Genomic DNA, 27,719 nt, shown 5'->3' with positions numbered 1-27,719 from the left:
TACTTGAAAGAAATGAACACATTTTCTCAGCAGTGAGGTGTGCATTATCTGAGCTCGTTGATAGTGGGACACTGACCCTGGTGCTGGTAGCTCACAGATTCAAACCCAGGCATCAGTTGTCACAGCTGTTAAATTTGGTGACAGTTCACAGCTTTGTGTGTGTTGGTCACATATCCATCTGTATCTACAACATAAACAGCATGCATTGACGCTCTTGCTCAAAATCTGAAAAAAGTAAAAAAAAATTTACTGCCTTCTTGGCTTTGTGTAAAAAATGTTTCAAGAAATGCTGTGGAAGTAATGCAGGAAGAATATTGTGGTGGTTAAAATCGGATATATTCCACAAAGTTTTTCAGTGTGCTTTGTTCTGCAGTGTGAATTTTTCATACTCATCAGCTCTGTGATGGCAAAAACTAATGTATGGGCACAGTTGCTCTGAGAGAAGGGAGTGTTTTTTGGCTTACTTCTGTCATTTGGAAGGGAGGTGTACTGTGGCAGCAGAAAAAAAAAAAATTCTGTCAACATAGGCTGTATCAATAGGAGGTTAATATAATCTTTAGCAGCAGAAGCTCTGTTGTGTAAAAAATGTCGAGGATCCCAATATAGCTGACACAAGTTTCATCCTTTCCTCTTCTCTTACTATCTCACTTCTTAGGAGAAGCTCAGAGTCTCCCTCCCAACGCCATGGAGGGTGGTCAAGTAGGCTCGCAAACTCTCTCTAGCTCTGTACATCCCCTTTATGTGGTGTTGGGGAGCACACGGTACTCTGTGAGATCCAGTGAGGTTTTGTAGCATCTGTCTGATCTGCCTGGGAAAAACCTAGGCATTACATTTGAATGCTAGAGAAACTGATGAGATAGAAAAACAAATAAATAAATAAGAATTTTTCACCTGATGAGTTCCTGTCACTCGCCAAGTTACACTCCTGAAGTGTGTTTAGTTGTCTTAATCCTCTAGAGCTCTTCTGGTGTTCAGGCTTAGAATATATAGTTTTCAGTGGTGGCAATTCAGTGTTATTACTAAGTGCCAAATTGAATGTAGAAATTGTTCAACACTATAATTTTAAATTTTCTTGTCAGTTATCTCTTCCTATTGTTCGTCACTATTGTTCTTTTACCATCTTAAACTTTTTCCTGTATCAAAAAGCCTTAAACCCTGTAATTATATGTGCCTCACCTAATTTTTCTTTTAATAGTTTTGGGAAAAATAGATAAAACAGTAGTACCATATGTGGTAGGAAAATAAATCATCCCTAACTGAAAATTTCATGGAGGTATGCTCTTATTTAGAAATATGAGTCATTCACAGGAATTTCTTTCCTGTAGGTACACTGTACCTGTGCCATGGAATAACAACAGTATTTACAGGGTAGTGAGCCTGACAACTTAGTGTATGGGGATTCAGGAAAATGGGGAAATTATTGCAGCTGTAGCTCGTTCAGCTGCTGCTTTTTAATAGCCCCTTCATTTCTTATTTTCCTGTCTCACAAATTGTTTAATGAGAATTCCATTTAGTCCGTCTTTGCCATGTATTTCTCTTTTGAAGAATGAAGTTTTCCCCTTTTTCTCCCCCCCCCCCCCCCCCCTTTCTGGGTTTGTTATAAATGTAGAAGGAATTCAAGAAAGAAAAGTTTTTTGAGAGTTTAAAATGTGACATGTATATAGTACAGAAATGTGGATTGAGACTTTCAATGTTCAGTGTATTTGCTATTAATGTATTTAGTTGACTTCAGGTCCATGATGTTGTGGTAGTATTTCAGTATCAGCTTCTCATGATGAGCAGGAATTACACTATTGCACAGAGAGAGGATTGAGCTGCAAGCTCCTGAAAGAGAATCTGCTGAAAAGACAATTAAAGTACAGAAATTGCATAGGATCGTTTAGCGTAATCCCACGTGCAACCGACTGTATGACTGTTCGACTTTGGTCTTAGCACACCTCCCTGGCATAACCGAGGCAGCAGTGTAAGTCAGTCTTGCCTGAATGTGGCTAAGTGAGATACTTGGTCACACAATCATTTAGTCAGGCTCTTCACTGAACGGCATGCTGTGGTGAAATCCGAATTGTACGTGTTTGAGGAAGGAAATTCACGTACATGTTTAGACTTGATTATTTTGACTGGGAGAGTGTGTTAAGTATTGTAGTCTGGTTTATGCTTGTTTCAGATAAGAAACGCAAATATAATTCAAGTAAAAACTGTCCACTGCCAAATGTATCAAGCATTAGGAAAGCAAACTTCTGTCATTGAGAGGATTGTAGGTAACTGTTGCTAAGTCCATTAGAGATATTTATAACTGCAGGCTTGATACCCAGGATGTGAAATGAGCCAAAGAACTCTCTGGCAATAGTGTACAGATGAGTTGAATGGTTCCTTGCTGGATAAATACATACTCACCATTGACAAACATTAAATTGGTTCATCTTTTGTCCACCTAATATTTGTTTCAGTTCTAGAAAAATCAGGCAACTCGTAGTGTAGCAAATTTTAACTAGTATTTTCCTCCTCAAATTGGAATTTCACTAGTGTCAGTCTTCTTTCAATGTTTTACAATTTTGTCTAATTCCTTTTTACACACATTTGTTTTTAGTATAGTCTTGTTTAATTCCTACCCAGGAAATGGCAGTCATCTTAGATTTCTCACCGGAATATTTTAAGACTGCTGTTTTATAAAGTCACATTGCAGGATGTTTTCCATTTTTTCAAAATTTATAAGTAACATTTTAATGAATGTGGTTTACATCTTTGAATATACTAAATCCCATTATATTTTAGTGTTCATTTACTTAATTCCTAATTCCTCATGGTAAATGGTTATCCATTGTCAATCAAAAACTTGAATTAATTCAGTGTAACCCTCTTCTTACCTTTTGGAGTTTTTTGAACTAGGAAATGAGAATTAAGAATCTCACTTGTGTATGTATTTATATAGTCAACATGTATATTTTAAGGAGTCCTGACTGTTTCAGTTCTGTGTAATACGCCCTTTCCAGAGAGTTCATAGCACAGGTGATTTGAAAATTGGGTTAACTTGAGACCACAGTTATGAGTGGCACAAAAGCATTACTGTATAGAAGAGGCTTAAGAACATCAATCCTCAGACCCCAGGGTGGGTGTTTAGGTTAGGGTATCCTCCCCTTGTGCTCTACAGAGGGATCTGGACAGGCTGGATCGATGGGCCAAGGCCAGTTGTATGAGGTTCAACAAGGCTCAGTGCCGGGTCCTGCACTTGAGTCACAACAACCCCACGCAACGCTACAGGCTTGGTTAAGAGTGGCTGGAAAGCTGCCTGGCAGAAAAAGACCTGTTGGTCGACAGCCGGCTGAAGATGAGCTGGCCGTGTGCCCAAGTGGCCAAGGCGGCCAACGGCATCCTGGCCTGTATCAGCAATAGTGTGGCCAGCAGGAGCAGGGAAGTGATTGTTCCCCTGTATTCAGCACTGGTGAGGCCATACCTCAAGTACTGTGTTCAGTTTTGGGCTCCTCACTACAGGAAAGACATTGAGGTGCTGGAGCGTGACCAGAGAAGGGCAACGAAGCTGGTGAAGGGTCTGGAGCACAAGTCTTATGAGGAGCGGCTGAGGGAACTGGGGTTGTTTAGCCTGGAGAAGAGGAGGCTGAGGGGAGACCTTATTGCTCTCTACCTGAAAGGAGGTTGTAGTGAGGTGGGGGTCGATCTCTTCTCCCTAGTAACAAGCGATAGGACAAGAGGAAATGGTCTCAAGTTGCGCCAGGGGAGGTTTAGGTTGGATATTAGGAAAAAATTTCTTTACTGAAAGGTTTATCAAGCATTGGAACAGGCTGCCCAGGGAAGGGGTTGAGTCACCATCCCTGGAGGTATTTAAAAGACACGTAGCTGGGGTGCTTAGGGACATGGTTTAGTGGTGGACTTGGCAGTGTTAGGTTAACAGTTGGACTTGATGATCTTAAATGATGCTGTGATGGCCTTGGCAGATGTCACAGAGATCAGGGAGTTCTTGGACTGCAGTTGGTGGGACTGACTGCGCTCCATACCGCTTGCTTGGGGCTTGGCTTCGCGCACACACTGCCTACCTGTTTGCTCCAAGACATCAGGGCCACTTTGAACCTTGTGCTTCATCACAGTGAGTACTCTGAGAATGGAGCCTCTAGTGACTCCCAGCTGCCCTCCATCCATCTTTGGACCTCTGTCCTATTCAGCTCTCCAAAATACACCAGCTCAGTAGGCTGTGTGATGTCTAGCTACATCGCTCGCGAGGTGTGCTGTGTGTTCTCCACCACCTGCTCTGTTGCATTACTTGGATGCCCATTGATTCCCTTTATAAACGGATTTAACTGGCATAAAAATGAAGTAATTTTTTTTTCTTGTTGGCTCAGCGAACTAGCCTGGTCTCTGAGGAGGAGACAAACTCTGAAATGAGTGTGGGAAAGAAATGAGGAGGGAGCAGGAGCAAGCCACTAGGTTTCCTCATGTCATCCTACCATATCTTAAAGTACCTTTGAGAAGTTTGCTCTGATGATTACATATTCTTGTACCTTTTTTTCCTATGTCTTTCTGATTTTATTCCCCTTTTACCACTACTCCTCAACTTCTCAGCATAAACATGTTTCCTGTATCTAAGGGACCATCATGGGTATAGGCTGCCTCGTTGCTCTGTTCCTGTGCCTGGCAGGAAGGATTGCAAACAAAAATCCATTCAACCTGTGGAATGCAAAAAAAGACTGGTTAGTCATTCTGGATGGCATAGGGCTGGCTGGCTGGCATGTCAGAGATGTGAAGGAGCTTAGCATGCTGGGGCTGTTGATACCCATTTGAAACCAGTTGAAGCTGGGATGGTTGATGTGTTTACGACTGCTGTCTATACTCCTCTGCTCACTTCTCTGCCCTAGAGATTGCTGTCTGTGATCTAATATGTGTCCCCTTGCAATATACAGATAGAATAATTTCAGAGTTATAATTCAACCAAATTAATTCCTAAACAGGTTGATAATACTTTAATAAAATTCCCTTTTCAAAGCATGGAAGGACTAGAGCTCCTTGGAGAGTTTTAAGAGTACTTTTAACATGGCAAAACAGTGTTGTTTTTCTCTAACTTCATTCCAACAAATTGCTAACTATTTAACTTGAAACATTGATATATTTAAACTATTTGGTTTAAAAGTTTAATGGCTATTTTCTGTCTCAGGCTGTATTTCTTGCTAGGGTTGTGAATTAGTTCATCTCCCACATACAAGAACACTGAGAAACCTTAAATGTAATTGTTCTTTTTTCAGCCGCCTAGGATAATATGATTTTGGTAAGTCATACTAACTTAAAGTACATGACTTAATCCACACAATGTTGATAAAAAATAATGCTTTCCTCAATATTTCTGAAGTGAAAATACATTACATGTTTTAAGGTATCTTTGGACCATCCTGTCCGTTGATGTTTGATAATTTCTTCAATTTTATAATTAGGTCCTCCTGATTTTTACAGAAGTACAATAGGAGCATATGTCTCGTGTTGTGGATCCTTCCCACTATAAATTATACCAAAAAAATTAGTCTGGCAGCAGTTCATAAGAAAGAAAAGGCGAGATGCAAGTTCTGATAACAGGCATATTTATTTTATGTCTTTGTATAAGAATGTTATTTTTATCTTTTTCTAGTGGCAAGGAGTAAGAACAGAAAATTGGATTAAAAATCTTTGGGGATTTTTTTCATTATTTCTCTGCATTACTTTTTTGCACATACAGTAGATTCTTTTAAATGAAATGCAAATTTTATTGCAAAGATTAATAACGAAAGGACACTCTCATGGACTCAGAGTTTTAATGCTTCTGTTACTAGAGGGCGCAAGATTATAAGGAACCGGTTTTTATAAATTTAGGCTACGGTTTCTGTTGTCTTTCCTTAAACCTCACATATCAGTCTACTTTTGCTGTAGTTACTTCAGTCATTTAAGAATCTTGACTTGTCCTTTTCCTGTCTGTAAACAGTTGTTGTATTAACTACTGATGGAAAACGCTGGACATGTACGTATGAAAAATTAAATCCCATGTTTGCTGGCAGTTAAATATTATATGTAACTAAAATATTGCACTCTTGATGATACCAATTGAGTACTTTTTTTGCTAAGTCTTCTAAAAATGGTGTCAGCAGTTATGTTATTCTTCTTTATCTTCAACACCTTTCATTTGAGATTGAGATTTATCTAACTGCGAACAAATGCAACTGTGTACAGTTTTTGGACTGTTTTTGAAAAATATTATCACAGTATTTCTATGTCTGTGAAACATACCAGTGCCACCATTGCCTTTTCTTAAACAAGATAGCTGTTGTGAGATTACTTTTATTTTAATTGTACAGATTATTTGTTCTGTCTATTCAGCAATAAGATATGTGCTAAATGAACATCAGAAAAGCAGATACTGTTTCCTATTGCAATAGGCATATGCTTTTCTTTAAAAAAATTTTTTTTTGTCATGACTTCAGGTACAGAATGCATATTACTGTCTTTCCAGTATTTCTGTTCATTACAACTCAGATGAATTTGTTCTACTCTTTTCTGCTCCTGATCTAGTATATGCATAATTTTAAGCACATGAGTAGTCCCATTCAAATCAACCCAAGTGTGAGCTTCAGTCAACTGAAGAAGGCATATCTCTTAGTCCAGAAAAGCAGTTATATTTATGCACAAATTTGACTATACCAGCAGTCCAGTTGAAGGTTGGAGATAAATGGGTCACATTCCCTGTAATGGCCTTTTACTCTGCTTTAATAAATATTGCCCTTGCATGAGTCTTCCTGGGGTCTAATTTTATTCCCAAATACAGTTGTATTGAAGATCAATCTTAGGTTCCTTTGTTGAGCTGCTATGTCCTCACCCATATTGAATGCATAGTCTCATCTATGATTTCTTCTTCTGTGAACACTTGACATGAATTTAGATTTATGCCTCATCTCAAATTTAATGTAGAGACTTAAAATGAAGTATTGTGAGGAACACAGAGCTGGAAAGGACTGCCTAGGTCATTGAGTCTAGTCATTTGATAGTGAAGACACCAGGCACCATACAATCCTTTTCATCTTAAAAGCAGGTGGATTTTTTTTGCTCCTACTACTCCGATTGGAGGGTTATGCAAAAACCTCCTTGATCTAATGGTTAGGTGTATCCATGGCCAGATTATATTCATTTGTTCTTCTGCCAATGTTATGCTTTAACTTAAATAGCTCTTCTCTTTGATTTAAATTAGGCCATATATATGGATGTAAAAGCTCAGTGCATCAGAACACTGTCAGTGTTATATAATTTTTTGAATTCATGATCTGAAGCTTAATACATTTCTTCAATGACTAAGTATTCTTGTTTTTTCCTTTTATAGCTTTACATGTGGTACACATGAAAATGAGGCTGAGAACGCGGAAAGCTTCTCAGCAATCGAATCAAATTCACACACAACGTGCTTTGAGGGCAAAGAGGAAACATTCGGAGGTGGAAGAGAGCTTACCTGTTGGCGGAGGAAAACCACAGAAAAATGAAACTGGCTTGTTGTCTTCAATCAAAAAGTTTATTAAAGGAAGCACACCCAAGGTACACCATCAGTGGATTTCTTCTTTTGTTTTTAATTGGGTCATATTCAGTTAAATTTGATTTACAACCATTTCTATTAAGAATAAATAAACATGTGTAATATGGTAGAAGCAAAACATTCTTGTAAAGAATTAGAAGGCAAAAAGTACCTGTGATTAGTTATGTCAGGTAACAGATATTTAAAAAAAAAAAAAAGCAGACTTTCAAACCGTACAGGAGTCAATTGTAGGTGTATTTAAGACGATCCAATAAATCACAGGATTTATTACCTAGGTATTTCTTTGTGAAAGTGTTGACTAATAGATTTGGTAGATTTTTAATTTCTGGTTTAAGGATTCTTTGAATTTGGGAATTACCAGTACTGGCAACTAAGAAAAGCAAGTATGTAAGCATAAATTTGCTGAATATTTTTAGTTGTTTTGGGTTTTTTTTTTTTCCCCAAAATTGTTTAGGAGTCCTTCAATCAATAAAGGTCTAACCTCACAAATTCAACTATCATGAAATTGATACAACTACTCGGTGTATTACTGCAGTGAACACTGCCACCACTTAGTGGATCAAATTCAAACATTGTCAGGGCTAAAGCACTAGATCTCATCTGTCTTGATCCAGACAGAAATCTGAACTTGCTAATCTTTACATGTTAAAACCTGTTGAATGTATGTTTTGAGGATGAATTATATATATATATATATGTGTGTGTGTGTGTGTGTGTGTATATATATATATATATATATAAAACTTTGATGGGCTGAATGTAACCTTGCAATTGCTTCGAAAACCTGTGATTTTTTTTCTGTAAAGAGAGGCCAGTTAAAAAAAAAACAACTTCATTCAGTCCCAGCAGTCCAGATATTGACATTATGTAGCTGTAAATTGTAAAGAAGAGTAGCCATGAAGTCATAACTGAATTAAAATGTATCCCAGGTTAACTTTATGTTAAATAAAAATATGATATAAATTCAGAAGTATTTTCTGGTTTTTGAACTATGTGTTGAAACGATAATTTTGTAACAAGCTGAAGTCGAAATAATTTTAATTAAGTAATATTAGATCTTAAATTGTCAAAACCAGTGAAATTTAGTATTTCATGGCATGTGTTAATTACCTATCATAGAAACATTGAAGTAATGACAAAGAAATACTTCAGTAAAAATAAATGGTTAAATGCACATTTATTTTGTTTTTCATTAAACCAGGACAATTATTCTATTTTACATTCAGCATCTATATTGTAGCTCAGTAGTGCAACATTTTGGCTGCAAAACCACTGCAACAAAATGCTGAAATCTAAGCAAAACATTTGACTTTGGAATTTTAAGATATGAGAAAGATGTCTGGTTTTCCTTTCCTTTGTCTCTTTAAGGTTTTGTTAACTTACTCTCTTCTCCTCTTCTCTTCCTCTCCCAAATCTTTGGATTACATTTCATTCTTTTTTTTTCTTGACAGGTTTTTGAGTATAAAATGCTCACATTTTTCTCCTTTTTCCTTTCATGTCCTCTCCTGTGCCTGTAGCAGGACTTGGAGTGGTTCCAGTGGCATTAGCATGGCATGATATTGATACTGTCGGGCTGTCTTCCAAAGCGCTAATGACTTAACAAAGTAGTCTTGTGGCTGCCATGGAAACGTTATAACTCTTGAGATAGTGTATGTGTACAACTTGCATAGTAGTTTGTTTATGGGTACGTTAAAATCTAGATCACTGCTGAGGTTATATGGATTTACAGCAATAAACGTCTTCATAACAAGTATATCTTGACAATTTTGATCATAGTCATAGGTCATTTATCTGGTATTGTAAAGATGTCTTAGTAGAAATACTCCTTAAACAAACAAAACCTGAAAAAACCTTATAGCTCTTTAGTTAGAGAAACCAGAGATTAAAATGTGGCTCTTCGAATGTGGATGGTGGTAGGTCTGATCTTGAGGTCTTTTGCTAACTCATGGCCTCTATGCAAGTCAGCAATAGTATGAAGTGTGCAATAGTATTTGTCATTTACAAAACAACAAATCTGATATACCAGAAAAACTGATACATGTATGCGTACAGGAAGTACTATTAAAATTTTTAAATGTTAACATTGGAAATGTTGTAGAACTTGCTGTTGCAAGTTACTCTAAACTTGTTTGATTTTGGGGGTTCTAGCACTGTCAGAAATTGCATTGACTTCGAATGCGTTGTCATTACTTCTAGTCTCAGTTTAGGCCATTCCGTAATACATACATGGTTTCCGAAAACAACCTAAAAACAAACGAAATGTTTGTGTCGGTGTGACATTGTCATGTTCCTTATGGCACAGTTATTGATAATAATAGGTTATATTGCATTGAATAGATCATAGCATTCAAACAGATAATTATATAAATACATATAATAGATACATTTAATTCTATATCTGTGCAATAACATTTTCAGTGTATAAACCAAGTAGTACAATAACATTATATGTAATTTCACCTTTGAATTCTATTAACTAATACAACATGGACACAGCAATGTGAGCTTTCCCACCACATCATGATGGCTTCTCTTCTGGAGGATGAAAGGGGTCTCCAGATTTAGTGAATTCTTCATGCCTCTGCTGATACCATCAGCCAGATTTCCTGGTTTTGTTGTAATTTTTGTAATGTTTCTACACTTGTTTTCCATAAAGCAGAATGAGAGCACAACTCATTTTATGAAGGCCAATGGACAGCTTTTAGAAGTTAATTAATCTATCTCATTTTTTCCCCGGCGTTGAACATTTGAACAAATGACCTAGAAGATGAGATGCCTTACTGTTCTTTTATCAGTTCAGTGAGATACCTGTTTTCTGTCATTATATGGATTTATGGTATATACAATATTATTAATTCTAAGTGGTAGTAATTAGATTGCTCTCACCAAGGTTGTTGGTCAGGGACATTGCCAGTAGGAAGCTTTTGGGATCAGTGGTGTTCACTTGTCTTCTGATGATGGATGTCAATACATTTCCATTCTTGTTAGTATTTCTTTTAGCTACTGTACTGTTAGCATGGGCTTTAGAGTAATTTTTCTAAAAGTTCTATTTACTTTTTTTTTTGGAGCACGCAAACCATTTTTCTCTTTTCTTTTTAAAGATGTGAAACAGCTGCTCCAGAAAGGTAATATTGTAATTCTAAAATTGAAATTTTAATTAACTTTGATATGGTCTGTGGCCTTGTTATTTATCTTGATATTTAATTCCATTTATTTTGCATTGTCTCACACCTTACATTTCACTGTATTCTAGATGGTCATGTTTTAGATTTCAGATTGCCATTTTATTAAATTGTAGTGGGTGCTTTGGGGAAAAAGGGAAGAAACCTGTCTTAAACATGTGTGCCAACACATGTACTCATGCACAGAAAATATGCAAAAATGTTTGGTTCTATGTCGTTCATGTAAGTGCCACAGGGAAGAACAGTCATTTACTTAAAGGTAAGAAGAATCATTGGGTCATAACCCTTGCTTACAACATTTTTAACAGCTAAGTTTTGCCATGTACTATCTGATATGGATTGAATAGCAGCAAGTTATATACTTGTATACAATTTAGCAAGCCACTTTATGTAGGGAGCATGGTGGAGAATTTCATATTGGATATTGTTGTGCAGTTTACTTCCTGTATATTTAACAGGCAGAGGAATCAAGTTTCACATAATTTTATTTGCCTTGCCTCTACATTTCCCGAATTCCATAGCACTTAAATAGTGAAATAGTACTTAAAGACAGTTTTTCTACCACAGAAGTTCCAAGTACAGTTTTCTTTCCCGATAATGTGCTATTTACCTTGACTTGTGTCAGTTTAAATGAGTTTAAAATTCCAGCTGGCCAGATACATGTTGCATATTCTGCATCTGGAAGTAGAACAATACATGGATCTTTTGTGAAACTTTCCCTAACAGCTAACATTTTCTGGTAGTATTCAATGGAGAAAAGAGGCACTATTCAGTATGTTTCTTTTTTCCTCCTTTTCTGTTTTAAGGAAGAAAGAGAAAACCCTGCAAAAAGAAGTAGAATTGAACGGGATATAGATAACAGCTTGATTACATCCACACCTCAAACAGGAGAAAAGCCTAATAAACAGATCTCTCGAGTACGACGGAAAAGTCAAATGAATGGAGGTTTGTAAATATTCTAATCGTATATTGTTGCAGCTGAATGGTGATTCAGTACTTACAGCTGTTAACTAATATAGGACGTTTCTTCAGTGGTGGAGGTTGTTAAGGGTTTTGTGATTGACTTCAGCGAGAGCAAGGCTGAGCTAATAGTAGCAAAATAAGGTTTCTAAGACTGCAAGCAACAGTTCCAACATTACTTCTCAGACGCATCCATTGTGTCTTTGTAAGAACAATTTGGATATTTGATCATGACCAGCTATTTTGGAACTAATTTAACTTCTTTAAAAAATTATTATTCTAGAAAGCCAATGATAATTATTTGATTTAGCTCTTCTCCCATTTTCTCACAAAAAAATGAAATACGACTTCATAACTCATGACCTTTGTGGAAGTAACCAAGTGTCCTTAGATATTGAAAGCACTTGTCAAACACATAGACATGTTTCTGTCATAGAATCATAGGAAAATTTAGATCGGAAGGGACCTCTAAAGGTCATATGGGCCAGTCCCCTTGCTTCCCTCACGGCAATGTTGATCCTCCTTGAAGTGAGATCTGGCTTTGGAGTTAGATCAGGCTGCTCAGAGCCTTGTCTAGTCAAGTTTTGAATATCTCTAACGATGGAGATTCTACAACCCTGTTCCAGTGTTTGACCACGTCTCTGTGAAAATTGTTTCTTTTTGAATATCTCTAATAATGACATGATAAAATGGTCAATGACATTTAAAGTATCAGCTCTGGTTCCAAATCTGACTTTAAAAAAACATTTTTTAGACTTCTTTTCTAAGGAAACAAGACTTGTATGATTGTGCTGCCTGTCAGTTATGCCTTCATTCTCCATTCCCCCAATAACTTTGGAATCCCTTATCTGGTTTCTGCCAAGTTTGTCAGCAAGGCAGGGGCTCAAAGATTTCATAGTCCAACAAGGTTTGCAAAATTAGTAGCTAAGTAGAGTATAGAGCTCCAAATGAGTCACTTCAGTGACTGAAAGGTTACAATGAGAGAATTACCTGTTTGGTTGTTGTCAGATGTCTATGTAACATGGCTTTAGGAGAAACCCCTTTTTCCAGTATTTGCTACTGTTAATTAAGGTTTTTTTGCCTCATGGAATGATAATGGATATGCACCCACTTGGTGTGATACATGCAGACAATGCTCAAAGATGAAGGAGCAGCTATTGACTTAAATCAAGTGTTCTGAGATATGCGTGTAGAGCACACTGAGCCTGTGTTACTGTTACAGTGGTATGAAGTTCTTAGTTAAAATATTCCATATTAGTGAAGGCACTGAGTTGCAGCTGGCACACCCTACGTTTTATATAGAAACGATAGGAAGTGTGAAGTACTTGTGCAGCTCCATCAGGCTCAGCTGACAAAAAGGTTCTCAGCTCATGTGCACAAAATACATTTGCTTACTTCCATATGGACAGACATCTCAAAGACTTGTTACTGTGAAGTAAATAACTTCTCTTTCATTTCAGTCTCAGAACTGTGTCTTGGATCTCAGCCATGAGATGGCAATTTTTAGTTCTAGGATGTACTTTACTGTACATGCACATTTATAGAAAACCTTAATTGTTGTGTGTTATGTTTTGTAATGTGAAGATTTATTTAATTCTATGTCCTTTGTTACCTGTGATAACGAGTAAAAATTATTTTACTTCATAATTGTATTTATATATATATATGTGTGTGTGTGTGTGTATGTGGAGAATAATAAATTATGGACTTGATCTTGTGAAGTCATGAGCACGAGGGATCTTTCCTATAGTGAAAATAATAACAATAAAAGAGAAGATGTAACTGTGAAAAACAGAAGTGTGGTATTATACTTCATAACTTTTCTTTTACAGAAGCTGGAAGTTATGAAATGACAAACCAGCATGTAAAGCAAAATGGAAAATTAGAAGATAATCCTGCCACTGGCAGTCCCCCACGAACTACGTTACTGGGAACCATATTTTCTCCTGTTTTCAATTTTTTTTCACCAGCAAATAAAAATGGTGAGTATCATTTAAAAAGCCAATAGTGTTAAAGCTAAGGATGATAGATACTTTTTAAGAAAAAGCTGTTCTGAGTGGCAGTACACTTTTCATTCTGATTTACAGACCAAGAGTTACTACTACCAGGTAAAAGGCCTCCTTAATTCTTAGAAGGGTTGATCATTAATAAAAAAAGCAGTAAGTTTATATGCATTAGAACATTTCTTTCATAGGTGTAAGTATCTAGCGGTGTACCTTTTATTTTTAAAAAAAAATTTTAAAATTGGTATTAAGTTCCTTGTCCCAAACAAAAAGGCATTTGTCATGGTCTTCATATTGGTTCTTATTTTTGTAATGTGAATCTAATGCAGCCATCTTCAATTATTCTGAAACTTTTTTTTTTGTGGGGCTAAGTAGTGACTGTCAGTATTCTGATAGGTAACTCAGCTTAAAGATAATGACTGTGAGTGTACTGAAATCTTAATTCAGGAACATCAGGATCAGATTCTCCAGGACAAGCTGTTGAAGCTGAAGAAATAGTCAAACAGCTTGATATGGAACAGGTAGATGAGATTACTACAAGTACTGCAACATCCACCAATGGAGCAGCCTATACTAGCCAAGCAGTGCAGGTCAGATCTACTGTCAACAATGGTTTAGAAGAAGTGGAGGAAACAAATGACCGTGACCTGCCACCACTTACAGGTAAGAAATGTGTGCTTGTCTTGGACTCAGGTGTTGAAGCTGTATGTAATTTGTACTCTTAGGGAAATTCTAGCACCTGCATTTTGTATAAATTAATATTTCACATTTGCTTAGGGCATGCAAACAGCATTAATATTGATTTTTTTGTTTCATAGACAAATCTGTTTTATGCACCAAAGACACAGTTTTGGCAAGTCTCATCTATTCCCGGTGTAACTCAGTTGACCTCATAACATTTCTTCAAATGAAAACAAAGATTCCAGAATAAAGGCGTTTTTATGATTATTGAACCCTCCCCAACCCCATTAAAAATGCACATCCTAGACTTGCTGATCACAAAAGATAAATTTGCAACATTTTGATATCTTAGAACAACATAGTGAGGTGAATGAGAAACATATAGATCCTACATTAATTTTCCGTGTTTTCTTCAAAAGTCTCATCATACATCTTTTTTGACAAAAATCGTATCCATAAAATTCAGCTTCTCCTCTTTGTGGATGGCCAGCATCAAATTCTTAACAGTTCTCTAAATCCTCCCTAGGCCCTTGAAACACTGGTAGTTAAGTAGTACTGAGGTTTACAGGACTCCTTTCAAGGAAGTAAGTTTAACCTCTAAGTAGCAGGGCTGATGTGTGATCCACAGGTCCAATCAAGACCACCTGATCTGGTCTGTTGCCTTCTTTCAGAAGGGCCCCTCAGACATGGGGTGAGAACGAGCTACAGACTGGAAGAGTTCTGCTAGCTTCTTAGGCTGGAATGTGCATCCAGGTAGTTCATGTCATCAGAGGTTGTATGTATGCCTTGCTGTGTCATTCGGGTGCTTCCCGTCTGGCCAGGTCATGAAGTTCTGTAGCATGACGTGACATCAAGCTCTCAGGTAGCTTCTTCCTGAGAAGCTCTGCAGGCTATTTCAGAGGAAACATGGGGACTGAGAGGGTGGGGCTGAAGGGGGAGTTTTTCCACTGTTGTTTGAGGCACTCGTGTATCAAGTGCAAATTTTCACTTTTCAAAACTGCACTAATAAGACTAGCTCTTGTGGTTTTTTGTTTTATTTTTTGTTTTGGTCATTTTCGTTGAATTTTAGCACCAGTATCTCCAGACAGTGGCTACTCATCAGCTCATGCAGAAGCCACCTATGAAGAAGACTGGGAAGTCTTTGATCCGTAAGTGCTAACATTTGTACTGAAAATATTAAACTGATAAGTGTATGTTGATGTGGGTTTTTTTTCAATTTAAAATACTTATTTCTTGTGCAGCCTTAAATATTTGAAATATTAAGTTGGGCTACAACATTACCAGTTAAATAATGTATATACATTTCTACAGCAAAATCTGTATTCTTTTCAGATATTATTTCATCAAACATGTTCCACCACTAACAGAAGAACAACTTAACAGGAAGCCAGCTCTTCCACTGAAAACAAGAAGCACACCAGAATTTTCATTAGTTCTAGACTTGGTAAATATCTTTATAAACACATACCAAAAGCAGGGAGTATGTAGCATTTCATTTATTTTGTTTGTTGCTGAAATTAGTCATGTTTGCTTTAAACAAAAAGGCCTTGTTGAATGTTACACAATTTTTAGTATTTTTAGTTATAGTCTGCATTAAAAAAAAAATTAATAGTGGCAAGAATAGAACGCTTGCTGTATTTGTTGAATCCTGTTAACATCCTGTTCAAAAAAAAAAAGCAGTAACATTTTGACTGTCTCAAACAAAGAGCTGTCTGTCCCCATAAAGCTTTCTTAAATCCAATGTGGAAAAAAATGACTTGTAGTAAATAGGAAAATTCAGCTTCATATGTCTTGCATCAAGATTGATCAAGAATTAATCTTTTAATTCTTAGAACGTTCTTATTCTTAGAGGGCACAAATCCACTTTTTAAAATATTCATAGAAAATATATCTGTCTTTATAATAATTTCTTTTAGTCTCTCTGTTTTGAAAGTTGTTTCAGACCCTGTTAATGGTGTCAGGAACATTATTTTATCATGAACAGTATCAGTTGGCCTGTCCTCTAGTGGTTGTATGAATGGATAGATTATTCAAACTGACAGATGCAGGTTTGAACTGAATGACAGGATAGCCTGCAAAATGAAAATATCTTCTTATACTTATGCCCCAGCACATAATTCTAAGTGAAATTTTTCAAAAAATGCAAGAATAATTAAATGTATAATTCATTCTAAGAATTCTTCTTCAATCTTGACAGCACTTGCACAAAAATAAATTTTCCAGACTAAATAAACCTACCTTAAAATGAGCATTAAAAATCCAGAAAACTACTTGAATTTTCAACATTCTTTTCACAATCTTTTCTTTCTTTTATACCATCTTTTATTTTTTTGATAGGATGAAACATTAGTGCACTGTAGTCTAAATGAATTAGAAGATGCTGCACTCACTTTTCCAGTTCTTTTTCAAGATGTCATTTACCAGGTAATTAGCGTGCACAGAAAAATATATACTTTCTTATTTTGTTTAACATATGAATTCCTGCTGTGTGTATTTGTTATCATCTTGTTTAAAGAGAGAGAAGTAACTGTCTGGCATTTAACAACTGTCTGGGTTATAAACTGCAAGTGTCAGATTTTGCGAGGTGGGTTATGCTGTATTAGAAATACTGTGGAGCACTGTTTATTGCCCCCACAACGTGGTAATGTCGGTCACTGATGCCAGTTGTGAACATTCGTTGTTAAAGAGCGTGTGAATGATCTTTGTAGCAGCAATCTTCAGCAGCAGCGTTTTTCCTTGCCAGCAGGTGGAGGCAGGAACACTGACAGTTCAGCCAGTATCATTTCCCAGGTACAGCTTCTCACGGACTGTTAACTTTCTTCCCTTGGCAGGGAAAACCAATCCACATTGGTTGATAGTTTCTTGCTATATAGAAGACATCTTCAGAGCCTCACATTAACTAGCTTTTGTCGCGGCTGTTAGTCTTGCTGTACACTTTGCCAGTGCCAGTTCTACCTCTTTGCTCCCAGAGAGAGTCTGGTACTTAGAGTGATTTTTGATTGTCTTGTGGAGACTGCTAGATTTAGGTTTTTGTTCTGCTTTAAGAGGTGGTGTTAGTTGTGTGTGTTTTACATTGACATACCATAGAGGAACAAGCATGGGAAGGAGGAACTCTCTTCCAGCAACTACCAAAGATGCTGCACTGACCCAGGCTGTTGTTCTCAGGTCCTTTTGTGTGATGTACCTGGGAGTAGCAACAGCTTCCCCACCATGTAGTTCGCACGATATTGGACCCCACTGTAGTATCTTTGGAGAATGAGCCATTCATCAGGCACCTTAAAAGGACACTTGTCCAGGTATTTTTCCTGATTTTAAAAATGTTTTTTTCGCTGTTGCATATAAAACCCCTTGGAATCTGAAAAGCTGAAATAATTTTTAAACGTGGGTTTATCTTATCTCTTATTTGGTGACAGCCAAGCACAGTTTCCTCCAGGCTGAACTTGGAAGGAGCCTGAGAATTAGTTCTTTGGAGGTTCTTGACACTGCTAACAGAATCGGGAAGACTAAAGCTTCATTTTTTCCTTCCTTCTCTTAAGAGATCTCAGTATGATTTCAGTACTTTCTGTCTATAACTGTGGTCCTTCTAGCAATTGTATGTTTATGCTGAGATCTAACTGTGATTTTGACTTTAGGAAATTGAAGTCAACAGAAAGAGTGACTTACAATATTTCTAAAGCTTTATTTAACAGCATTGTACACAAGCCTGTATAGCCCTTGATACAGTACAGTTACTATGTGGGTCCTGGATAAGTTTTCTCTTAGCTCTCTCTAGAGTCTGGCCTGGGTTTGCCAAGGAACAGTAGCTTCTTGCAGGCTTGAGAAAGTCAGCCACTGTCTTTGAGCACACTCTCCTGATCGCTATGTTCTGTTTTGCTGGTTTTACATCACACTAGACACTGACAAAACATTCACCTCTTGCTAGGTAACAGATAATAAGCAAGACATATTTTAAGGATACAGTTAAGTTCATCTTTAACTAGGGTATAATATGCAAAAAGACAAATAATCTCCTGTGATAAAAGTTGAAAGGAATTCTGTTGGTATTTCATACTCTTCTTAGCGTTTCTGGTCAGTGATTAGCTGTTTATCAGCTTTAAAAATGTATTTCTTTTGCTTATCAATTTGTCCATCACCTCTGGTATAGTCCTGTATTAATTTTGTATCTCCATATTTTATTTTGAAAGTAATTTCAGCTGGTAACAGAGAAGCAGACACTAGGTTGTACGAGCAAAGAAGTCAGCAAGTTACGATATATAAAGTATTGCATAATATAACCCACTGACAACAATACTAGACATGGAAGAGACATTTCTGAAGGTGTTTTCCATTAGTATCAAAATATGTACCACTTTCACGTAGGTTTTCCAGAAATATTAGGTAATTATCTATTTATTTTTTAAGAAGGAGTAGAAGCTAGCTTAGTGCTCATTTTCCTACTGAATATCTTATCTTTCTCACATTAAGTCTGACTAATACTGGAAATGTGAACCTGGTTCATAGCATTTCAATTTTCTTACCCATGTGAAGGCATCAAGCCAGTGCTTTTGCAGTAATAGTGTGATGATAAACAGGCGCTTTCTCGAAAAGATGCTCCAGAAATGGCCATTGTAGGATACTACAACAGTAAGAATCAGACTGAGGTGGGTTCTAGAAGGTCTGTTATAAAATACAGCTAAGCTCTGTTGGCATGTGAGTCAAGCACAAGTTTCACATCCAGGAACTCAGCTCTGTTGTTGCTTGTTTCAGTGATTGTAAGTGCGGTCTGTTTTTAAAGAAAGGTTTCTAAAAATATGGGCTTGTTTGCTCATAATTTATTTCTCACAACTTATCTGGAGTTATGCAGAAGAGAAGAACTATTTAATGTCTGAGCACAGAGTAGTGTTCTGCAAACTTAAAAATTACCATGTGATTCCAGGACTGACATAGGTTTTTTTAAATCGTAAGTCACTTACACTCACTGATTTCTGTTTAAAAAAAAAAAAAAGAAGAATCTGTGAAATGGTTACAGTTGGGCTTACTTACGTCAAGCTTTTGAGACAATAAAGTTGTTTGTGTTTTCTTGATTGAAAAAAAAATCTATAAGTTATGCCAGTGTTTAAGTTTTAGACTTAGTAAAAATACAGTCTTTGCAAAGCTGAAGTTTTCTTAAGTACCATATCTGTTAAGTGCTATCTTACATCTGACTGGAAAACAAAAATAAATTTTCAGCTCTTCAACCGTAGACTTTAGACTTTGTCCTCTTTGTATTACTTTACATAATAAGATAAGCAGCTTATCTTACAAAGAAATTTATCTCTTTTTTTTTTTTCTTGGTAAAGAGGTTTTGTTCTGTTGCTGGCTTCAAGTCGCAGACATGAGATCATCTCACCCTCTGTTCCACTCAAAGGGTACCTTCCGTGCATTAGCAGGCCATAGTCAAAAGGCAGATGTTTTCAATCAGTTCTTCAGTTGAAATGCATCTGTACTGCTCTATGACAGAATAATTCCCTTTGATCTTTGTGATCCTTGAAAGATGTTCTGGAACTCCATAGGTCACTTGTAGGTTATTGAATATAGTGTCACATGTATTCCATCTTACTGTCGCCAACAACAACTTAGATGCTTTATTTTGTTACTGCAGTGGAATGAGGCAAACAATGCTTGTGAATTCTGGCTCTCCCTTCTAATGAACTCCACTCTGTCTCTCAGAAATAACAGAAGAGCCATCAAGCTTTGGATCTGAAAGCCAGGAAACTTTAGTGTATCTTGGGCAGCATCCACAAAGTAATCTGGTCTTAGGTTGGGAATACTTAATTTTGGTTCAGTAGAACCTCTAGAATTGCACTTTTGCCCCTTGAAGAGCCGTGGCCAGCTACACTTCAGGCAGTTCTGTCTGGTTATGAGATGGTCTTTGTCTTGAGTCACTTAAGACACAGTCCAGTCAGAAATGATGCGGGCTTGTTTACCTGGCAAGTCCAGCCCGCTGTCAGGCCTGGGGCAAGACCCAGCTCGGTGCATCGCGTGTCTCTTGTGCGGTCTGAACTCAGGCTGTCTGCATGTGCCATCTGTCCTTGCAGCAGACTGTGTCAAGGCTATTTCAGGTAAACAGTAGGAGCACTGAGGTTAGCCTGGTATTGGTGTCTGGCATGCCCCAAGGTCAGGTGGGGTACGTGGACACAGCTGGGCCAGGCAGGGGGTCTTGCCATGCTGCAGAGTGCTCATCCTGGAAGTGCAGTGGGTACGTGCAGCTTCACATGGGCAAGTTAACTAACCTGTCTCTGGTTTTCACCTTGTAAAATGATGGTAGAATCATCAGGTGTGGAAAGATGTTACAGGTATACTGAAATTCATTAGTGTGATTTCAGAGATTTTGACACCAAGTAGAATACATGTCTTTTGTTGGGGTTTTTTAATGCATGAAAGGAATGTTTCCTTCCAATTCCACCTTCAAAGAATTAAAGTCCTGTGTATTGGAAACAAGGAGGACATTGAATGACAATTTTGATTTCGCACATTTAGGTTTTATTGCCATTGAAATAATGGGATATGATGATCATTTGGGGGGGAACAACAAACAAAAAAACCCCACCAAAAATCTTTGAGAGGGCTTTTCATATATGTTATTCATTTATAAGTATAAGTCACTTTGAAGTAGATGATATCATGTATCTCTGTTGACAAACTTTAAGTCATTAAAAATGGTGAAAATTATTATTAGACTTCTATCTATATTTTCAAAAATTATCTTTCATGTTAGATCTAATCATTGGAGTGATGGATATGTTTTGTTCTACTTTGGTTACTTAATTCTTCTACTTTGGTTACCTGGAGTGTGTCAGCTCATCATAGCTCAGTGTAATGATGTGGTTGCCTTATGTTGTGCCAGAGTGTCACAAACCAGTAAAGACAGAGCGGTGAATCTGCCATCGATGTCATTGTTGAATTATGTATGTGTGTGTGTAAGCTGTAATTAGAAATACCATATTCTACAAAGAAATTATTTTCCCTGGATTTCTTGTTTGCATTCACATGTTATATTCCTAGAGATAGATTAAGATAGATATTATATTAAGATAGACACACACTTAAAACTATGTGGCAGTAATCTAAAATAGAACACGTTACAAAGATGCTGCAATTATCCACAGGCTAAACAAACTAAAAAATAAACCAGAAAGAGTGTGCACATGTGAGGAGCCCAAGCAGCCATAACTGTTCTCTGATCCAGTTGAATGATTTTTAAAATTCTTTTAACTGGCCATTGTGACCAACATAATTCAATCCAGATTTAAAAGGAACAATAAATTACACAGAAAATGTTTTTCTTTATATTAGTGGCAGTTGAAATATTGACAGATACCTTGGCTTACTGCTTTGGTTGCCAGGAGAGTTTGTAGCAGAGATGTTGAAGAGACTGTTTCTTAAATGACATCTCTGTTTCTTCCATAACAGAGAATAGGCTTGTTAATTTGAAATCAAGCTCTTGAACAAAACTTAGAACCAAGTATCATCCTCTTTACCTACCATTATTAGCAACTGTTATCTTGTGTGCAGTGAAAACATTCGATATCCTTTCTGTGACTTACTTTTTTAGTTTTGAAGAGAAAGATTTAGGTCACAATAAAGTAAATATTTACTCAGGAAAAATGACATGAACAGAATAATCCTTTTGCCATTTGCAAATTAAAACTTACCTTCCTTTAAACTCTGCGTTACAACTACGGAGGTTGCTGGCTGCGTTATGTGCTTGCTAGACAGAGAGCAAACGTTCAGAGTGAACAATTTGCCCTGAATCTACAATCACAGACAACTTGAATGTTAGTTAACGTCTGGTCACCTGGAGACTCTGCATTAATTCATTACATATGTTCTTGTGGTAAGGTAAACATGCCATCTAGTCTTTGAGCAAAACTTCACTAGCTTATTATGGCAAGATGAGGTGTCATTTTCACAAAGATTTTAGTGCCGTCAGAAGACATTGTGTGAAGACATGCTTGTCAACTCCGTATTTAGAAAGTTGGCTTTTCAGTAATTATCTTGGTTAAATGCAGCCCAGAAACCTGTCAAGCACTGGCTGCAGTCTCTCCAAACCGTTCTTGATAGCCGATTTGAGGAATACTTACTTGCTTGCCTCCAAATGTGGGTTTGCCAGAATGCAAAGGGAAGTAGACATTGTCTGCATAGTCAACAAATGTATCTTCACATGCCAGAAGTAGAGAGATCCTATTACCAGACGTGATCAGATTGTCTGATTTGGTGATTGCTCCTAGTGGAAAAAAAAAGAATGAAAATTGGTCACTCTGCAAACTTAAGTCAGAACTTCAGACACTTTAAGAAAGAAACAAATAAAAGCCTTACCAAATTCTAAGCTAAGTAATGAAATTCACATTGGTTTATAAATATGTGCTTCCTTTAAAGGACAAAGATATATTGTAGCATGTGCTAACAACATGAAATTTTGTATTCACTTAAACTATTCCCCTTTTTTTTCCCTTCTGGTCACTTGGTTGTGTCCACATATAAATTTGATACAGTTCAGTGTAAGTAATACAAAGCCTTTGTGGATATTTACTGTGATTCGAAGGTAAATTTAAGCCTATTCCTGACTGGCTGTTAAAAAGTTGATAAAGCTGAAATTACCTTGGTTGAAATTAAAAGAAGTTCGGTACACTCCCTTCTCTTTCTGGATATTTTAGTAACTCTTTCCTCAAAACTCTGTAATCCTATATGTGGGCAATCTCTGAACCAAAAAGAAAGGTAAGCAGAGCATAACGTTGTCATTGCCACCCCTTGGCATGTGTCATCACTGCTGGTTTAGGTCAAGTCTAGATCCGTGCCAAACACCACACCAGGTGATCATTCAAATGTAAATTTGAACGTTGTGCCACAGGAATAGAATAGTGCTTGATATGTGCCCTCACATCTGCCGTGGTGTTGGGCCATGGCCCTGAAGCTACAGATTTACACATATGTTTCCATGTGAGCCCAAGTCTTCTGTTTTGAGTTAAATCAGAGAGAGATGCAGAAGTCTCCTAACTAGGTATCTCTTCTCATGAGTCTACGTTTTTTTACAGGGAATAATTTATGTATGTGTGCAGTTCTCTGCCGGTGGAATTTGAATTTATGGAAATTTGAAAACAGCTGAAGCGTTCCCCCCCCCCCCCCCCCAATCACTTCTGACACCCCCATATTCAATGTGTAATTCTTAGTGGAAGGAGGTTATTAAGAAGATTAGTTTATGTGCTGGCACACATTATGTAGTAATTGAACTGATGCTGCCCAGCTGGTGAAAGCTAATTCAATTCAAAATCTTTAGTCAAAGCAACTAGTTTCATTTTTTCTTTTAGAGATTGTCCAACTTTTATATTTTAATTTAAATTATTTCTAATTCCATGAAATTTTCCAGTAAATTTGCTAAGCCTAATTTTATCATCTTATGCTTTCACTTATAGCTGCTTAGGCTGCAAGCTAATTTAATATTGTTTTAATTGAGTTATTATTCTGTAGGATGTTAATATTTGCTGTTTACTTTATTCATAATGCTCATTTTGACCTAATCTTTACAAACTGATACTTAGTAGTGTGGGTGATAGCTGAAGTACTTTGGATCTTTAATAAAGTCCATCTCTGCTTCAGGTTTATGTCCGGTTAAGGCCGTTCTTCCGAGAATTCCTGGAACGTATGTCTCAGATTTATGAGGTAAAAACAATTAGACATTATCTTTGAATTTCATTTAAAAATTATATTCACATACTTATATCTAAAACATCTTTTTTTTCTCCTTTAATCCACAGATCATTCTTTTTACTGCTTCTAAGAAGGTGTATGCAGACAAGTTATTGAACATACTAGACCCTAAAAAGCAACTGGTCAGGTAAAAATAAAAAATAGTGAACATACCTGTTGTAAGCAAACTGAGTACTATTTCCTAACAAATGTGATGAAGAAAGTGACTATGACATGTTTGTTATTGCAGTGTGTCTCACTAAACTGATTCTTTGTTGTTTTGTCTGGACTAAGAGTGAGAGAAAAATGAAATTAAGTGATTGAGATATTGCTTTGGTGAGAAGATAAACCCAGGCAGCTTTACATTGCACTCTGGCCGAAAACCGTACCCATGCATTCCCTGTAGCATGTTAGGCTTGCTGATGGAAAACGACCTCTTAGGTATCAAAAATGTGTTTGAGCTGCTTTGGAATACACATTACGGATAAAGAAAATGAACTGAGTATTAGATTACTTTTAAACTATTCAGACTTGATTTATTATTTATAAATTATTATAGTTATCTTTACAATCAGCATGTTTTTATTTCTTATTCAATCACAAAATAATTTGTTTGTGGGTTTTGTAGTAGAGTTGTTTTGGTTTTTCATTTCTTTTCTTAATACTGATCTTTGTTTGGAAGTGCTTGGCATTTCTCAAGAACAGTTCCTTAAGGCATAAAGAAATTCTGCCTGATGAGATTCTTTCCGTTATTCTCATCTGGAAGGTGGACTGTTATGTGGGGAAAGTTGAAACCAAAGAGGGATCTTCTCAGGGATTCACCCTACATTGGGTGTCCCAAGTAAGGGAAATAAACAACTGTACCTGATTATAGTCAGAACTGTATAAATTCTGTACCTGGGACATCATGGGCAAATCACATCCCTGCATCATTTTATTGTAATAGTCTTCAGTGAAAACTTGATTTTCTTGACACGCATAATAAAATTACCATTTGGACTGAGACAGTGGTTGCATCCGTTGTTTTCACTTGGTAGTTTAGGCACATCGTAACTCATTTCCTTAAGAGAGTAAAGATAAACTGTTCACTAGGTTTCATCCGGGGATGGTCATCTTACTGCTTGTTTTTATGGGGCATGCACAACAGAATCCTAGTTTGGTTTTGGTAAACTTACTTGCCACTGGGTTTTGAACGGGCAAAAAAACCCTAGACCTTCAAATACTTTCAATCATTGGAATATCTGAGCCTAGCTGAATCACACAGCCAAACAGGACGCATGAACAAGTAAGATATTTGCACTTACAGTCTAAGTGCACATCGTAGCGTTAAAAATCTTTCTTCAAGAACCTAATACGTGTGATTCAGGACTGCAGTTTTAACTGTGTTAGCAACAGGAAAAAGATAATAAAATGTACAGCCAAACAGTATTCTAAGAATCTGCAGAAAGAATCATGTGATGCATGAATTTAGTTGTGATTCATGTGCCACTGAAAAGCTGACATCAAGGCATGATTAGTTTTGGCATTAGCCTAAAGGTAGACTTGTCAGGCACTCCACACGTGTGACTCAGAATCTATATATAAATTCATTCGCTGCTGAGGCATCAGCTTATTTTCCTCCATAGCAACATTAGGAACTCAACCCCTTTATGAAATTAAGCACACTATGTACAGCTTCTAAAAACTTAATTTAAAAATATAAGCAGCCTTAAAGAAACTGCATTGTAAGACGACTGTGTAAAACTCAAAATCTGTCTAGTTTACAATTTATTTTTAAATGATAATTACATTGATATTTCATGAGATGTGAGTTTTATTCCTGGTATTTTTTTAACCTGAGTCCTTTTAGTCTATCCAACCCTTTCTTCTGTAATAAATTAAAAGGGAGTAGACTAATTGGAAAGGAAGAAGTTGATGGAATGTTTTGGCCTCAAGGCTTTTTTTCAAGCTCTAATAACTGAAATAGGTTAATTGCGAACAGAGGTAACATGAAAAAGAAAACATTTCTTCTGATAGTTTGTGTTCTAGCATGCAGTGGCATAGGGAGGCTGTGTACTGTAACAGTTGGAACAAAATAATAAAACCCGATAAATTGGCTCCTGTGCAGAACTAATCTCTGATCTTGGGGCCTTGCAAAATCATTTGAGTATTTTGGGTCCCTTTGTCGATCCATCTGCAAAAAAGGTTAGAAAGCAAAACCCTGTTGACAAATATTTGTTAGGTCTGAGTTGAGCTTTTCTGTTTAAATACAAACAACCACCTGCAGAACTACATTAATATAATATCACCTTAACTAGTAATTTTACCAGCAAAAAGCTCAAAAGACAATGGAAAAAGGGAACAATTCTTTAAAATGAGCTAAGTAGATCAGAAGAGAAAAAAACTGGGTAACATTTGGCAAAGTTAACTTTTCTTTTTCTATATGCAATGTGGATGTTGTAATTTGTCTCATTAATTAGTATTTTACTTTAATCACAGGCATCGACTTTTCCGTGAGCATTGTGTTTGTGTACAAGGAAATTACATAAAGGATTTAAACATTCTTGGTAGAGATCTTTCAAAAACGATCATAATTGACAATTCACCGCAAGCCTTCGCTTATCAGGTAAGGATGCTGCTGTCAGCAAACTTCTCAGATATAGCAAACAACTTTCTGAAGGAAGCCAGTGAAACACTACATTCTGATTTAACTCCTTATTTGAGTTTTGTGCCAAACTGTAACAAATCACTCAGGTTTGCTTGCTTTTCTTTGATTTTTGTGAAGAGCTGATCAAGTGCAAACTAAGTGACTTCTTATATGAACAGAGTATATAACCAGTCGGCTTTACTTCTTATTCACTTTTTCTAAGGAAACTACCAGTCTGCTAAGTCTGTTGCTTGGACTCTATTGTGGATTTAGTTTTTAATGCTAGTGAAATGATTAAGAACAAATCACTGGTTGAAATGACACACAGCTGTGAAAATTGCTTATGCTTAAATGTTACAAAGTTATACCCTATGATTTAGATTTTCCCAGAAGTATGGTATGTTACTATTCCAGTTAGTCCTATTATATAGATAAAGAAGTGCAGAGTGTGATCTCTACAGTCTCACCTACATTAAAGAAGCAAAAAACCAAAAACCTGTTTGACTTAGCCTCATTTGCCAGTACACAGTTAGTATCCATGTGTGTTTTAACATAAAATTTTCTCAAAATACCAACGCTTTTCAGTTCAGCAGAACTTTTAGAGCTAGTTCTATTTCAGCTTTGATGTGGAAATTTTTGTAGTGATGCATGCAAAGCAAGGAGATATTTTGGAAGTGAATTTTAATACAAACTTCAGCGGAAAAATACATATGAATAAACCCTAGCTCGGAAAGATTTTTTTCCCCAAAATGCTATTTCACAAGTCATATTTTTAGATTAATTAAGTATAAATCATGTGTTGATGGTTTGGGGTTTGTTTTTTGTTTTTTTTTTTTTTTTTTACTTTAGCTTTCAAATGGAATTCCTATAGAAAGCTGGTTCATGGATAAAAATGACAACGAACTCCTAAAATTGATTCCATTTCTGGAGAAACTTGTAGAGCTGGTAAGTGTTTCCTTTATTTGGCTCCCGCCCCCCCCCAATGTTAGTTAGCTCTTTTAAGTATTTTCACA

The 27,719-nt window shown here is 36.6% G+C and overlaps 1 protein-coding gene across 6 annotated transcripts in view; it reads left to right on the top strand.

The window, feature by feature from the left end:
- CTDSPL2 (CTD small phosphatase like 2) overlaps positions 1 to 27,719 on the top strand; it is a 49,147-nt gene that overhangs the window by 15,173 nt on the left and 6,255 nt on the right. For 3 of the 6 annotated variants that reach the window (XM_030014488.2, XM_030014482.2, XM_030014487.2), the window contains 11 exons: positions 7,343 to 7,551; positions 11,538 to 11,676; positions 13,524 to 13,673; positions 14,142 to 14,357; positions 15,445 to 15,523; positions 15,708 to 15,819; positions 16,713 to 16,799; positions 23,991 to 24,053; positions 24,149 to 24,228; positions 26,559 to 26,685; positions 27,556 to 27,651. In XM_030014488.2, the coding sequence (XP_029870348.1) occupies positions 7,360 to 7,551; positions 11,538 to 11,676; positions 13,524 to 13,673; positions 14,142 to 14,357; positions 15,445 to 15,523; positions 15,708 to 15,819; positions 16,713 to 16,799; positions 23,991 to 24,053; positions 24,149 to 24,228; positions 26,559 to 26,685; positions 27,556 to 27,651 (1,341 nt within the window). In that variant the 5' untranslated portion in view covers positions 7,343 to 7,359. Of the gene's footprint in view, positions 1 to 3,973; positions 4,100 to 5,249; positions 5,273 to 5,435; positions 5,551 to 7,342; positions 7,552 to 11,537; positions 11,677 to 13,523; positions 13,674 to 14,141; positions 14,358 to 15,444; positions 15,524 to 15,707; positions 15,820 to 16,712; positions 16,800 to 23,990; positions 24,054 to 24,148; positions 24,229 to 26,558; positions 26,686 to 27,555; positions 27,652 to 27,719 lie in introns of those variants that run through there. The other 3 variants (XM_030014483.2, XM_030014486.2, XM_030014485.2) reach the window with 3 other exon arrangements.

Source organism: Aquila chrysaetos, chromosome 5, assembly GCF_900496995.4.
Source record: "Aquila chrysaetos chrysaetos chromosome 5, bAquChr1.4, whole genome shotgun sequence".
Taxonomy (NCBI): domain Eukaryota; kingdom Metazoa; phylum Chordata; class Aves; order Accipitriformes; family Accipitridae; genus Aquila; species Aquila chrysaetos.
Note: the sequence above shows the minus strand (reverse complement) of the source record. Positions and strands in the feature narration are given on the sequence as shown.